An 11,848-nucleotide genomic window follows, 5' to 3' on the forward strand; every position below is an offset into this window, starting at 1 on the left:
TATGTGGTGGAGCTGCAAATCAGCCTCTAGAGTGCTCTCTGCTGCCACACTCCATTGAGGTCAAGTCAGTGGTCAGTCGGTGTAACTGCAAGTAAATTTCCTCAGATTGGCTTTCTTATTCAAGCCTAAACATTGCAGCTATACAGTGTTGACATTCCCAAAAAATGTTGAAATGTTTTTCAAAGCATAAAAAGAAACACGTGTTTATATATTTACAATAGGCAGTTTTTACAGGCAGTTCACAATGTTGTTTCATGTCCTGAGAAGAATAAAAACACTTGACCAAGGCTTTCATAATTCATGCATCAGTGGGAGCACGGAAGAAAGTGAAAGTGGTTTATGGCCATTACCAATCCAATTACAGCAAGTACAGCCTGTTCTAATGTTGTCTGCGAATGTGAAAGTACAAAATCCTTAGGTACCAGGACAGATCCTTTGTTCAATTGACTTTTTCCACACATGACAAGCACAAACCAACAGCGTGACGTCATTTCAAAGTAGTTTCTCAGTCGTGTAAAGCTCTGCAGGGAACTATCTTTTGAACTGTGTGTGCTGTCCAGATTGTCTTCCCTGGTTAGCGTCTGGGGAGCGTTGTGTTTAAAGCCATTATCTGACTGGAGCCCGTCCATCTGAGGCACCTGCTCTTCCCTGTTTGGCTATGACAGGCGCTCGACCCGGGCCTCTCCGTCCGTCGCACTGTTTAAAGACGAGGCCCGGGTGACAGCTGTTTTCAATCCGTCTCTACACGTTGTTGTTTGAATGTACACACTCAGGTCAGGTTTGGACCAAAGGAAAGTAGTGCACAGGTCTAAATATGTGCAAGGTTCTATGAGGAAGTTAAACGTGCATTGCTGAACTGGACTTTTCTGATTGGGGAGGGGTCTGATGGCTACTTATCTCCATGACGATGATGGTATTTGAAGTATATATCTAGCATTTGTCTAATCACTGGTGTTTTCGTTGATTCATAAATACATTGAAAAGACACGTGTCCTTGCTGAGATCTGACCTGTGACCTGATGGAGCTACCTGCTTGTCTCCACAAAGATAGATGAGTTAAATGTCATACTATGGAACATTTCAGACAAAGCAATATTAACATCTGTATGGAGATAAACAGGTGGTGGATTGTGAACCAGAAAAGTTGTCTTGGCCTACGTCAGAGGTACAAACCCCCCCCCCCAAAAAAAGCCCCAAAAGTCACTGACTCTACATATTTTTCTTTCATTTTTTCAGAGCATTTAGAACGACTCTTCTGACATTAATCTGAGCAAATACAGCACCGAGGAACAAGCCCTCATTGTACAGTGGTATTTTGAGTCACATGGGTCAAATTCGACATTTTAATCCCAGAGATGCCCCGAGCGTAAACGCCATTAAAGGAATAATAAGTGTTTTTCAAAGACAGTGTGCAGTATGTGATCTCCACAGACCTGACTAGTCCCGATTTCTTCCTGTGGGGCGATCTTAAAGAAAAGGTGTTTGTGAATAAACCTAAGACGACTTAATAAACGACTTAAAACGTGATATTGAGGATCAAATAAGAGCCATAATCCCGTAAATGCTGAAAATGTTATGCAAAGTGTGTTGGATCGGGCTGTTCAGGGCGAAAATGTGGTCATTTTACTTCCCGTAATTTAAGTAGTGATAAGTGACAGTGAACAATTATAACTGTATACATTGCCAAAAATCTCGGAAGGTTCAGTTTATTTACTGCTAAAATTTGGTAAGTATAACTGAAGAATTATAGGAGCTACTGAAGATTTAAAAGTGTCAGTGACTTTTGGGCCACCCTAGACTAGATTTAGACTTAACTTTATTGTCCCCGAGGGGAGATTCTTTTCCACATACACAGAGCTCATTTGACATATACACAGATAAACACCAAAATTCACAATCACATAAACACATTACAAAAACAGACATTATGCCTCATCGGGGCCTGCTGTTTAGGAAAGCAACGGCTGCTGGGATCAGGCTTCTACCAAACCGTGCCCTCCTGCACCTGATCACCCTGTACCTCCGTCCTGAGGGCAGAGGGATTAGATGGTCCTGGAGGGGGTGAATGATAGATTTATACAGCAGTAATAACAGGTGTGGAGAAACATAGAGTCCATTGAGTTTTCTTATTACTGATAGTCTTTGTTGACTTACAACAGAAGCATAGCCAGACTGGACTGCATCAAACTGGAATGGACAACAGTATCACGTGTTGACGGTTCATTGTCGTAACCGGTGGGGTTGGGAGGACCAAAGACGTGCAGACTCGGGGCAGAATTACAGTGTTTATTTACAAAATGGAGAAATTCATTTCAAACACAATAATTAATCCGGGAACGTGGACCAGAGCCAGGGAAAGGAGCAGGGTGCAGGGCGAGGTCCAGGGGCGTAGTGAGCAGGAGACAAGGTGAAACCATACCAGGTCAGCGAAGCCAAGCGGGAGCGGAGCCGGGAGTGCGGGAGCTGGAGCAGTGAAGCAGACAGGATGTGGATGATGATATGTAGATGAACTGGCACCGAACAGGATGTAGATAAGCAGACGATCTGGCCCTGAGTCTGGTCCTGGCTCCACTTATGTTTCGCAGCAGGTGGAGGTAATTGCGCTGATGCGCTCCAGGTGCGCGCGGGAGGAGCCGGGAACTCCGCCCAGTTCCAGGCTCAGACAGGTGAGGGGAGGGGGAGAGCACACAGGGAGACAGATCATACAGGATCATGACAGGTTCATATCTTCAGGCGCTAGGTCCTGTACTGGTGGTAAATAAACTTCTCCAGCGTTAGAGCTCTTCTTATTCTACAATAAACACCTTTGAGGCGACGGCTACGGAGGCTTGGACTGTGTTTATGTGATGTCATAACTTTGAAAAGAGTCCATTGTTTAAAGTTTGAGCTTGAGGGCAGGTAGGAATTCTGTGGTATAAATATGCTGCTAAACTGTCACATGCGCATGTCTTCTCCAGTTTATGGTTAATATCTCTGTAATTACTGTGACACCTGACATGAAACAAACACACAGTTCAGTGTCATCTTTCTCAGCATAGATGAACTAAAGCGTCATCATTACGTTTAGAAATTGAGTATATTGCTTTGTTTAAATGGTTTATATAGTGCCATTAGACCTTCAAAGCACTTTACATCAAGGAACCACGCACACATTCACACGGTTAAATGGTTAAATGACCAAGGACACAACAACAGCATTCATCTGTGGAGCTAAAATCGCACCGCCAACCTGTGGATCAATGGATCTGCCCACTCAGTAATAATGTTTTCATCAAAAGCAGGATTCAAACTGCAAATCCTTGGATCAGTGGACAAACGCTCCTACAAAACTATGATCTTTTTGCTCATAGATTGACACGGATCCCAACTACAGTATACGAAATGTCACTGTATTTGAGTTTTCTTTCTTTTTTAAAAGCGACTAATGCAAAATGAAAACTTTTAGGAGGATTTTGTACTGTGTAGAAGACAAATACAAAACATGGCTCTGTGTTTTCCACAGGTTTATACCCAGACTATTGTGGCACATCCATATTTGAATCATTTTTTAATATAAGGAGTATATTTGGAGTATAAATATCACTTATCTTTAGTAACTTATATATTATTATTATCATTATTCAGTGTTTTACGTTGCACTTTATCACCGAAAAAAGTTCCTAGTTTGTGAGTTGTGTTCACTGACAATGGCAATACAACTTTTCTGATTCTGATTATTGTCTCTACTGATAAAAAAAAAGCCCTCATGACAAATTAAATCCATTTCCTTCTTTACGTTTACGTCAACACTGGAAGTATCACCTTTTGTTCAGCATCTTTTTCAACTCTGGGGGTCCACCATAGTCTCACACCGATGACTCGAACGTACCATCAGCCCTGTCCATCCTGTCGATTACTGTATTAGGTAAAGAAGGAGACACTAAACAACATATTTCCATAAATCACACTTCACGGATTTTTCAGGAGCAGTTTGGAATCATGGAACAGGGTCTGGAGCACATGCCAGGGACATTACACTGGAATGTGCTTAGCTTATCACCGGGAGCCTATAGCCGAGATAACTGGCCTACTCGGTTTTCTTTTTTACTATTCACTAATGAGCACGTATAACTTGTATCATAAAAATTGAAGAAGCAGAAGTACCAACGAGGCCACAGACAGACAGTTCATGCTCAGGAAAAAGCTGTGCTGTTGTGGTTGTCTCCTCCCTTCTCGTCCACAGCACACTTCCCCTTTAAAGTGTCTCACGAGGAGGAACTCTCTTATACTTGGTCACTCTGTTCTCTGGGTTAAAAGGTCTCCAAGCATCTAAGGATAAGAGTAAACAGAACATGGTGGACTGTGCAATTCGGAATGTGACTTTTTCCATGGATTCTTGGTTGTTATCTTTTGGATATAAAACGAGCTTATTCCACGAAGGTAATTACTTTATTTGTTTTATTTATTGCTCAAATTTGTGACGATGGTAGTCTAAATTCTAAGTTACAGTGCTATAATATTGTCATTTTTTTTTTAAACCAATAAACAAAACTGCAAGATCAGAAACTTTAGACAATGGACTTTGGTTTCATAAAAGCTTCCTTGCTGTCTTATGGTTTTCCAGGTTTATAGTTTGCAAGATTATGCTATCAGGGGTAAACAAATGAATGTAAACTGTGATAATAGGTAGAAAAGACAAGTGTAACTCCAGATTCTCGTTTTATAAATGATTCTATGGCAGTAGCGGTTAGAGTTATTAGGATGTAACTCTCACGTAACTCAGCGTCGTCTCCAGTTCCAAGTTTATCAGTTGCTGGTTGATCCTTTTACGTAATATTTTGCCAACACAAACTAATTATGCATGGAACAACTCATGGATTTCAAGCTATGGTAACTATCGTCCGTTGTCATAGCGATTAAGCAATTCAAAGCTAAATATTAAATCTTTTGAAAGGGGAAAGGTCCTCACAGAGTTTTTAAAATCTACAGGGATTTTTTTGTCTGAAACTCATTTTCAAAAACGCACAAAAAAAATGAATTTTCATAGTTTTCATAGCATATTTGGGATTTTAGTTTACATTGAAAAGTATTAAGATAACACAGATGAATTTCAAATGTTTTTTTAAGTTGAATTAATAAATTGAACTTGATCTTTGACCTTCTATTCCAGATTAACCCGATTGGAGCACCAGAAGAACCAGTCCAAGCGTCAACTATGGATTTGGTCGACTCCAAGGATGATTTTCTGTCCCGGAAGGATCTCATCTACTCCATCACCATCCCCCTCTCCACCTCCATCATCCTGGCCAACATCCTCATCATCCTCGGCATCGTTTTCAACCGGCAACTTCACAACACCCCCAACTACTTCTTCCTGAGCCTCCTTGTGGCGGACATGTGCACAGGTGTGGCGTTGCCTTTCATACCTCTGATGGGTCTGAACCGGGAGTTGAGTTTCAGTTCTTGCATGGTGGTTCACATCTTCCCAAACTTCCTCTTTTTGGCGTTCCTTTTCAACCTCGTGATGGTGCACTACGAGAGGTACGTCTGCATCTCGGACCCGCTTCACTACGCCAACTTGTGGATGCATAGAAGTTTTCCGTTAGCTCTGTTTGTAGTTTGGGCACCTCCGCTTCTGTACGCTTCCTTACCCGCTTTTGGATGGAATAACTGGACGGGACCAGACCTGGATGGGTGCTGCGTTGATAGCCGAAGTTCAACGCCGAACTGTACAACCAACGGTACGGCTTATTGTTCCTACAGGACAGTCTTCACCAATGAGTTTATCTACTTGGAGCTCTACGGCCTGGTCCTTCCCGCTATCCTTACGATCGCAGGGATGACCGGGCGTGTTCTCTACATCACGAAAGGTCAACTGAAAAACATTTGCCGTCTACACAGATCCGTGCAAAGAGGAAACAAAGCGTCGGACAGAGAGCAGAGGTTGAATCTACGCTATACTCGCTGCGTAGTGGCGGTCTCCCTTACGTTTTTAGCATGTTGGGTCCCCTACCTCATTTATATGCATGTGTGTATTGCGTTTTTGCTCAGCGATACGAGATGGAACTTTACCACGCACATCATCTTGTCCTGCACGGGGAATGGGAGCATGGCCGTGGTGCCGTTGGTCCTCGGTTTGTCCAATCGGGAGTATACGGAACCGGCGTACAAGCTCCTGCAGAAAATAAGGGACAGAGTGAGAAGGAAAAAAAGGGACTCGAGTGAAATTGCAGTTTGAGGATAGAAACGGAAGCAGTTTTGTCAACAGATAAATGTGAACTATGCAGCTTTTCTGGTAGAGTGGCCAAGCAACTACTTGTCTCCATGAAGATATCAAAGAGTTGGCTAAAATGTTCCGCAGTATGGCATTTAACACGTCTATCTTAACTGAGAAAAGCAGGTGAAGCCAACAGGCCGAGATAAACATCACATCAGAAGGTTGGTGATTCTAATCCAACTCTCGACTTAAACATCATCGGTCGATCGGTCGGATCCATTGACCCACAGGTTGGCGGTGCAATTCCAGCTCACAGATTAATACTGTCGTTGTGTCCTTGGGCAAGACACTTAACCGAACCTCATCCCGAGTTTCTGCGTGTATGAATGTGTGAGTGGTTCTTTGATGTAAAGCGTTTTGAGCATCTTGAAGGTGGAAAACGCGATATGAAAATGTTTTGAATAAAAAACACTATTAATTGAATAAATGCGAGATGGGTACGTTTAATGCCATATTGTGGAACATTCCGGGCAAAGCAGTCATCTTAAGGCAGAGGTATCAAACTCATTTTCACAAAGGGCCACATCAACGAAATGGTTGCTCTCAAAGGGCCAGATGTAACTAAATGTAAAGAAATGTAATGCAAAATAAATGCAACCTTTTAATTTACCTTGTCACGGGCCACATAAAATGACGTGGCGGACCGCATTTGGCCCACGAGCCTTGAGTTTGACACATATGTCTTAAGGAATACAAGAAAAGCAAAGTATTTTTGAGTCAAGTCTTTTACAGTGGTTTCTCGGTTGCAATGTTTTGTCATTATCACATTAAAATATACATAAAAGTACATGTATTTCTCAATCAGTACAATTTGCTTTTCAGTTCATTTTTCAGAATCTGTGTCCAGGTTAGATCCATAGTAAAAGAAAAATATAAGTCAAATATAAGGATGAGCAGCGAAACATCTTCACTCTCCAGTTTTTCTTTAACACATTTTTCAGAACGTAAGAATATTAACTGAACAGTATGTACAAAGGAGACGCTGACATTACACAGTTACTCCATGTGCTTTCAAATGTACACAAATACATCATGTGAGCGGAAACGAAACGGTGAATACGCCTATAGTGATCCAATTAGGAAAAAGGGCCTTAATTAATCAAGTTAAAAGTGGACAAGGTCTGACCGGTGTGTGTCATCAGGGCAAATGGGATCGACGCAGGGACACTGAGCTCTGTTTGTCAAGTCTATCGTGTTTAAAAATGAAACGGTACATGCAGAGTTTTCCACACACAGGAATAATCTAAATATATGTGACAGGAAAGACAGAGGCAAATGAGAGCAGGAAACTCACTAACAGTTACGAACAAAAGGCAAGCTCACAGTGTTCACATGGTTTATTAAACTGTCAATGCAAACGAGTCACTTCGTGCATTTTACGCGGTATGTAAACATGTTTAAGAGTGTTTCCTCAGAGAAATACTTGCACAATGTGAGTTTTGATTCAAGGAAACTTTATCTGGTATTTGTTCTGACAGATACAGAGACATAAACAGAACAGAAACCCCTTTGGTAGTTCTCATTTTTACATTTCATACTTGAAACATTCCCAAACATAGTCAAAGATTGTTCCTATATCCCACAAACAACAGTAGACTTATATCAAAAACATGCAAATACTTAAGATATTATGGGGAAGACTTACTTAATACAAACCTGAAACCTGAAAAATCAACTTATGTTTGTTAGTCGGCCAGATTAAAATGTGAATTCGCAGATATTATTCATTTAAAAACACTGAAATACACTGAAATTTTGACTTCACATATGTGGATATTTTGATGTAACGTGGCTCAGGCTTCATCTTCGTAAGAGGAACTTTGGGAGACAACTTTCCCGTTTTCCACATCCACTCGGATCAGCACTCGTTTCTTATTTTGTTTTGTTGGGATAATAGTAGTTTGGGGGCTGGGGGTTGTATCTTCGGACAAAGGTTGCAAAGGTTCCTTCTCTGGTGGCTGTGGCTTCACTGGTGGGTGAACGTCTGCGTGTAAGTAAGTTGTTTTTAGAAATCTGAGCAAAAGAAAGGTTTGATTTTAGTGGGAAATAAACAAAGATTATTGGAATACTTCTGTAAAATCTGTAGAGTCTCATTTTGCCTGCTGCTTGTCCCCTACTTGTGGTACAGTAGCTGGATAATTCATGTTATTGACAGCAGTACATTGTTTATACCACTAGAAGGCAGCGTAGTATACACAAACACAGGCTTCATGTAACTTTATTATCTCAAAATAACATGAAAATTAGTATGGTTAGTCTATAAAACATTCAAATAAAAACGTGTCTTTACCTCCATTGCGCATAAATTCATTCATCCTGGAAGAAAAAGCACAAAATACATTTCTAATACGCCCAAAAAGAGAAGAGAACTTAATTTTTGCTTCATAATGTTGCTGTTGTTGTTACCTCTTCTCTTCTCCTTCCAGCAGTTTGCGGTAGGTGGCGATCTCGATGTCCAAAGCCAGCTTCAGATTCATAAGATCCTGGTGTTCTCGCAGAAGTCTGGCTAAATCCCGTTTGGCTTTCCTCAGCGCTTCTTCCAACTGGGCCTTATCTTTCAGGGCAAGCTCTAATCCCTCAGTTCCTTCCACTGTCACCGTTTCTATCTCCCTCTTTATAGATTCTTCCTACATGGAGATAGTACAATTGTTAGCTATTTGATCTGGATCTTTAAGGTGTTTTTTTTGTGATAAACTGACCCTCCGTATGAGTGTTTCCAGTTCTCCTTTGAGCCTCTCCACCAGGCGCTGCATGTCGGAGATGTCCCTCCTCAACTCACGCACTTCTGTCTCTCGTTTCCCGGCAGTGTAGACCAGTTCATCAATCTACAAATGCAGAAATAAACAGGAGGAGGAGTAGGAGTTATTATAAGTGATCCCAATGTGCTGCTTTTGTGTGTTTTGCTGTACCTTTTTCTGGTTCCACAGGTCAGCCTGATCCCTCGTGCGGACGGCCATCTCCGCATACTGTCTCTTTGCGTTTTCTATGATTTCGTCCATGTCCAGTGAGCGATTGTTGTTATCTCGAATTATCAGAGTTTCATTCTGGATCATGGACTGCAGCTCTTTGATTTCCTGCAGGAGTAAAAAAAAAAATGAATAATTATATGTACACTATCAGTCAAAAGTTCAAACACACACTCTTATTCAGTGTTTTTTTCCTTTATTTTTTGTACTTTGTATATTTTAAATTCACACAGAAAACATCAGATATATGGGATTATGTAGCAATGGACAAAAGTTAAATAAATCTACTAAATATTTTTCAAAGTAAAGGGTGGCTACTTTGAGGATTTGAATATAATACAAATATTTAGTTGAGATATTTAACTTTTTTTTTCTTTACCACATAATTCCACATATCTTTCTTCATATTTTTTGATATTTTCTATATTTATATAAATGTAGAAAGTAGTAAAAATAAAGAAAACATTGAATTGGAGAGTGTGTACAAACTTTTGCTGGTCTTGTATGTATTTTTTCCATCAGTTGTGACAAAATATAGAAAAATGCAAGACTAGATACTGACCTCATCAAATCCAACTCTGAGGAAATCCAGATTACCCATCTGATCCTCCAGATCCAGAGCTAAATCTACTGCCTTTAAGTGACCATCATCTACTTCCTAAAACAAAGAATAGAACAGAATTTTGAACTAGGGATGCACCGATACAATACCAGTCAGCGCAGATATTGAAAATGTTAGTGAATCAAAAGTGGGTTGAATATGCAAATCTAAAAATGCCCAGTTTTATTTAAGAGTGTAACTAAATAGATGATTGATGTGCAGTTTATAGTCGCTCCCTTCTGTTCCATTTGTCTTATGTTTTTTTGTAGAAATGATGGGAATGGGCGTTGGGAAGAGAAAAACAAAAATGTAAAACACTTAAATTCATAAATAAAGAATTTAAAAAAAAAAAAAAAGAAAGAAAATGTTGGTGACTCTCCAAGATATCGATTTAGTTACTCAGTTGATGTCACATTTTGGCTTATAAATTAGTGTGATGAGACGATTTACTGCATAATGTCGGCCCATGTCATAATATTAAACTTGTATTTTTACAAAGTTGTTCTGTAGTTACTTTAAAGGATAAATAACAGTTACAAAACACATGGATTTTTTTTTTTTTTTTTTTACCTTATGCTGTTTGTGTTTAAAGGAAATAAACTATATTTTCAGTCTCCGACCTGGTACCTGTTGATATTGAGGATACTTAAAGACAAGGTATCGAGATCGGTATCGGAACAAAAAAGATGGATCGGTGCATCGTTATTTTAAACTTCGCAATAATAAAAAATAAAATAAATAAAACACATAAATAAATACATAAGAATAATAAATAATAATAGTTCACAGTTCAGAAAAAAATATTTAATGTAGTATTTTCTTTTAAATATATTTACCTTTTTGGCAATAATAAATTCATTCTCAAGGTCATTTTTCTTCTGAATTTCATCATGGTACCTAAAAGTTCAAATAGTTCTTTAATGAAAATCAAATGCATCTTATAATGAATTTTAAATGTACTGGGACAGCTGACTTGTTCTTGGTGTCCTCCAGCTCTCGGTTCTTCTGTTCCAGTTCGTCCTGGAGTTTTTTCTGGTCTCGGAGCAGGTTCACGACCTGCTCCTCCAGCTCCTCCTTCATCTGCTTCACCACCTCGTCCACTTTGGCCGTGTAGTCCTCTTGCTCCTTTAAGATCTTCAGCTTCGTGTCAAGCTTTTTGTTCTCATTCTCCAAGTGTTTCACCTGTCAATGAAGTCATGGAGAAGAAATTAGGCAGAAAAGAGGATGTAATTCATGACAGTGACCACATGGGGGCAGTGTAGATACAGTGAAAACAGTTCTTTTCATGGCCCAGGGCATAAGATAAATACACTGGCGTGATTCAGGATCAATTTAAACTCATTTGTCTGTGTGTTTAACTAAAATTTCACTGATCAACACATTAAAAAGCTTTGGCAACCATTTATATATGGTTCCTAAATATAAAATAACAAACTAAAGACATGATGTACAGGATTAAAAGGCACAAATTCGTGATGTTAACGTGGAACTACTTTATTAACGCGTAAAGCATTTGTAAATAGACCATGGATCTATAAAATTAACTTGTAGATCTTAGTGCAAAGTGCAAAATGACCCGCTCACCTTGTCTATGAGTTGCACAAACTTGTCGTTGAGCCCCACCATGTCGTCCTTGTCCCTGGCCTTCCCCGCGGTGCTGGGGGTCCTCTTGCCCCCTGGAGCGTAGGACTGGCTGCTGAAGTCTCCTGGTTTGGACATGTTTGGTTCGGTGCGCGGTAAAAAAAACCCAAAAAAACCCCAAAACACCTGCTTTTGGAGAAATGAGCGGCGGAAATACCCACAACGCCTCAAAAGAGCAGCTTTTAAAGTGGACAGGGACCACCCATCACCTCCCCACTCCAGGTAAGACACCCAATCACGAGGAGCCAGGTGCAAAATTCCAGCGTAAAAATAAAAAAATCCACGCGTTCAACTTGAAAATCAACTCGTGTCCGGTGGTGTTGTCCGACTAGGAGCCAATGGCATCACTGGGGCAGGATTTACAGGTGAGACGCGGGTATAAAA

The 11,848-nt window shown here is 40.3% G+C and overlaps 2 protein-coding genes across 2 annotated transcripts; one reads left to right on the forward strand and one right to left on the reverse strand.

The window, feature by feature from the left end:
• The first annotated feature begins 4,281 nt into the window (after nucleotides 1–4,281).
• On the forward strand, nucleotides 4,282–6,785 carry LOC117382771 (G-protein coupled bile acid receptor 1-like). The gene is made up of 2 exons (XM_033980006.2): nucleotides 4,282–4,419; nucleotides 5,150–6,785. The coding sequence occupies exon 2, from the start codon at nucleotides 5,195–5,197 to the stop codon at nucleotides 6,215–6,217; it is 1,023 nt and encodes a 340-aa protein (XP_033835897.1). The 5' UTR covers nucleotides 4,282–4,419; nucleotides 5,150–5,194; the 3' UTR covers nucleotides 6,218–6,785.
• A 1,167-nt stretch (nucleotides 6,786–7,952) lies between these two features.
• On the reverse strand, nucleotides 7,953–11,539 carry LOC117382792 (keratin, type II cytoskeletal 8-like). The gene is made up of 9 exons (XM_033980027.2): nucleotides 11,408–11,539; nucleotides 10,797–11,005; nucleotides 10,660–10,720; nucleotides 9,785–9,880; nucleotides 9,166–9,330; nucleotides 8,956–9,081; nucleotides 8,663–8,883; nucleotides 8,547–8,572; nucleotides 7,953–8,269 (listed from the first exon to the last, which is right to left on the reverse strand). Exons 1-9 carry the CDS (start codon nucleotides 11,447–11,449, stop codon nucleotides 8,262–8,264), a joined length of 954 nt encoding a protein of 317 aa, XP_033835918.2. The 5' UTR covers nucleotides 11,450–11,539; the 3' UTR covers nucleotides 7,953–8,261.
• Between the last annotated feature and the right edge of the window lie 309 nt (nucleotides 11,540–11,848).

Source organism: Periophthalmus magnuspinnatus, chromosome 2, assembly GCF_009829125.3.
Source record: "Periophthalmus magnuspinnatus isolate fPerMag1 chromosome 2, fPerMag1.2.pri, whole genome shotgun sequence".
In the NCBI taxonomy this organism is placed as follows: Eukaryota; Metazoa; Chordata; class Actinopteri; order Gobiiformes; family Gobiidae; genus Periophthalmus; species Periophthalmus magnuspinnatus.

Excerpts from the sequence above, each read along its gene's own strand:
- LOC117382771 (XM_033980006.2), top strand. The coding sequence starts at position 5,195 with ATGGATTTGGTCGACTCCAAGGATGATTTTCTGTCCCGGAAGGATCTC.
- LOC117382792 (XM_033980027.2), bottom strand. The coding sequence starts at position 11,449 with ATGGTGGGGCTCAACGACAAGTTTGTGCAACTCATAGACAAG. Across the intron at positions 10,721-10,796 it reads CTGGAGGACACCAAGAACAA|GTACCATGATGAAATTCAGA; the intron begins GTCAGCTGTCCC and ends TTGAACTTTTAG. Across the intron at positions 9,331-9,784 it reads TCAGAGTTGGATTTGATGAG|GAAATCAAAGAGCTGCAGTC; the intron begins GTCAGTATCTAG and ends TTACTCCTGCAG.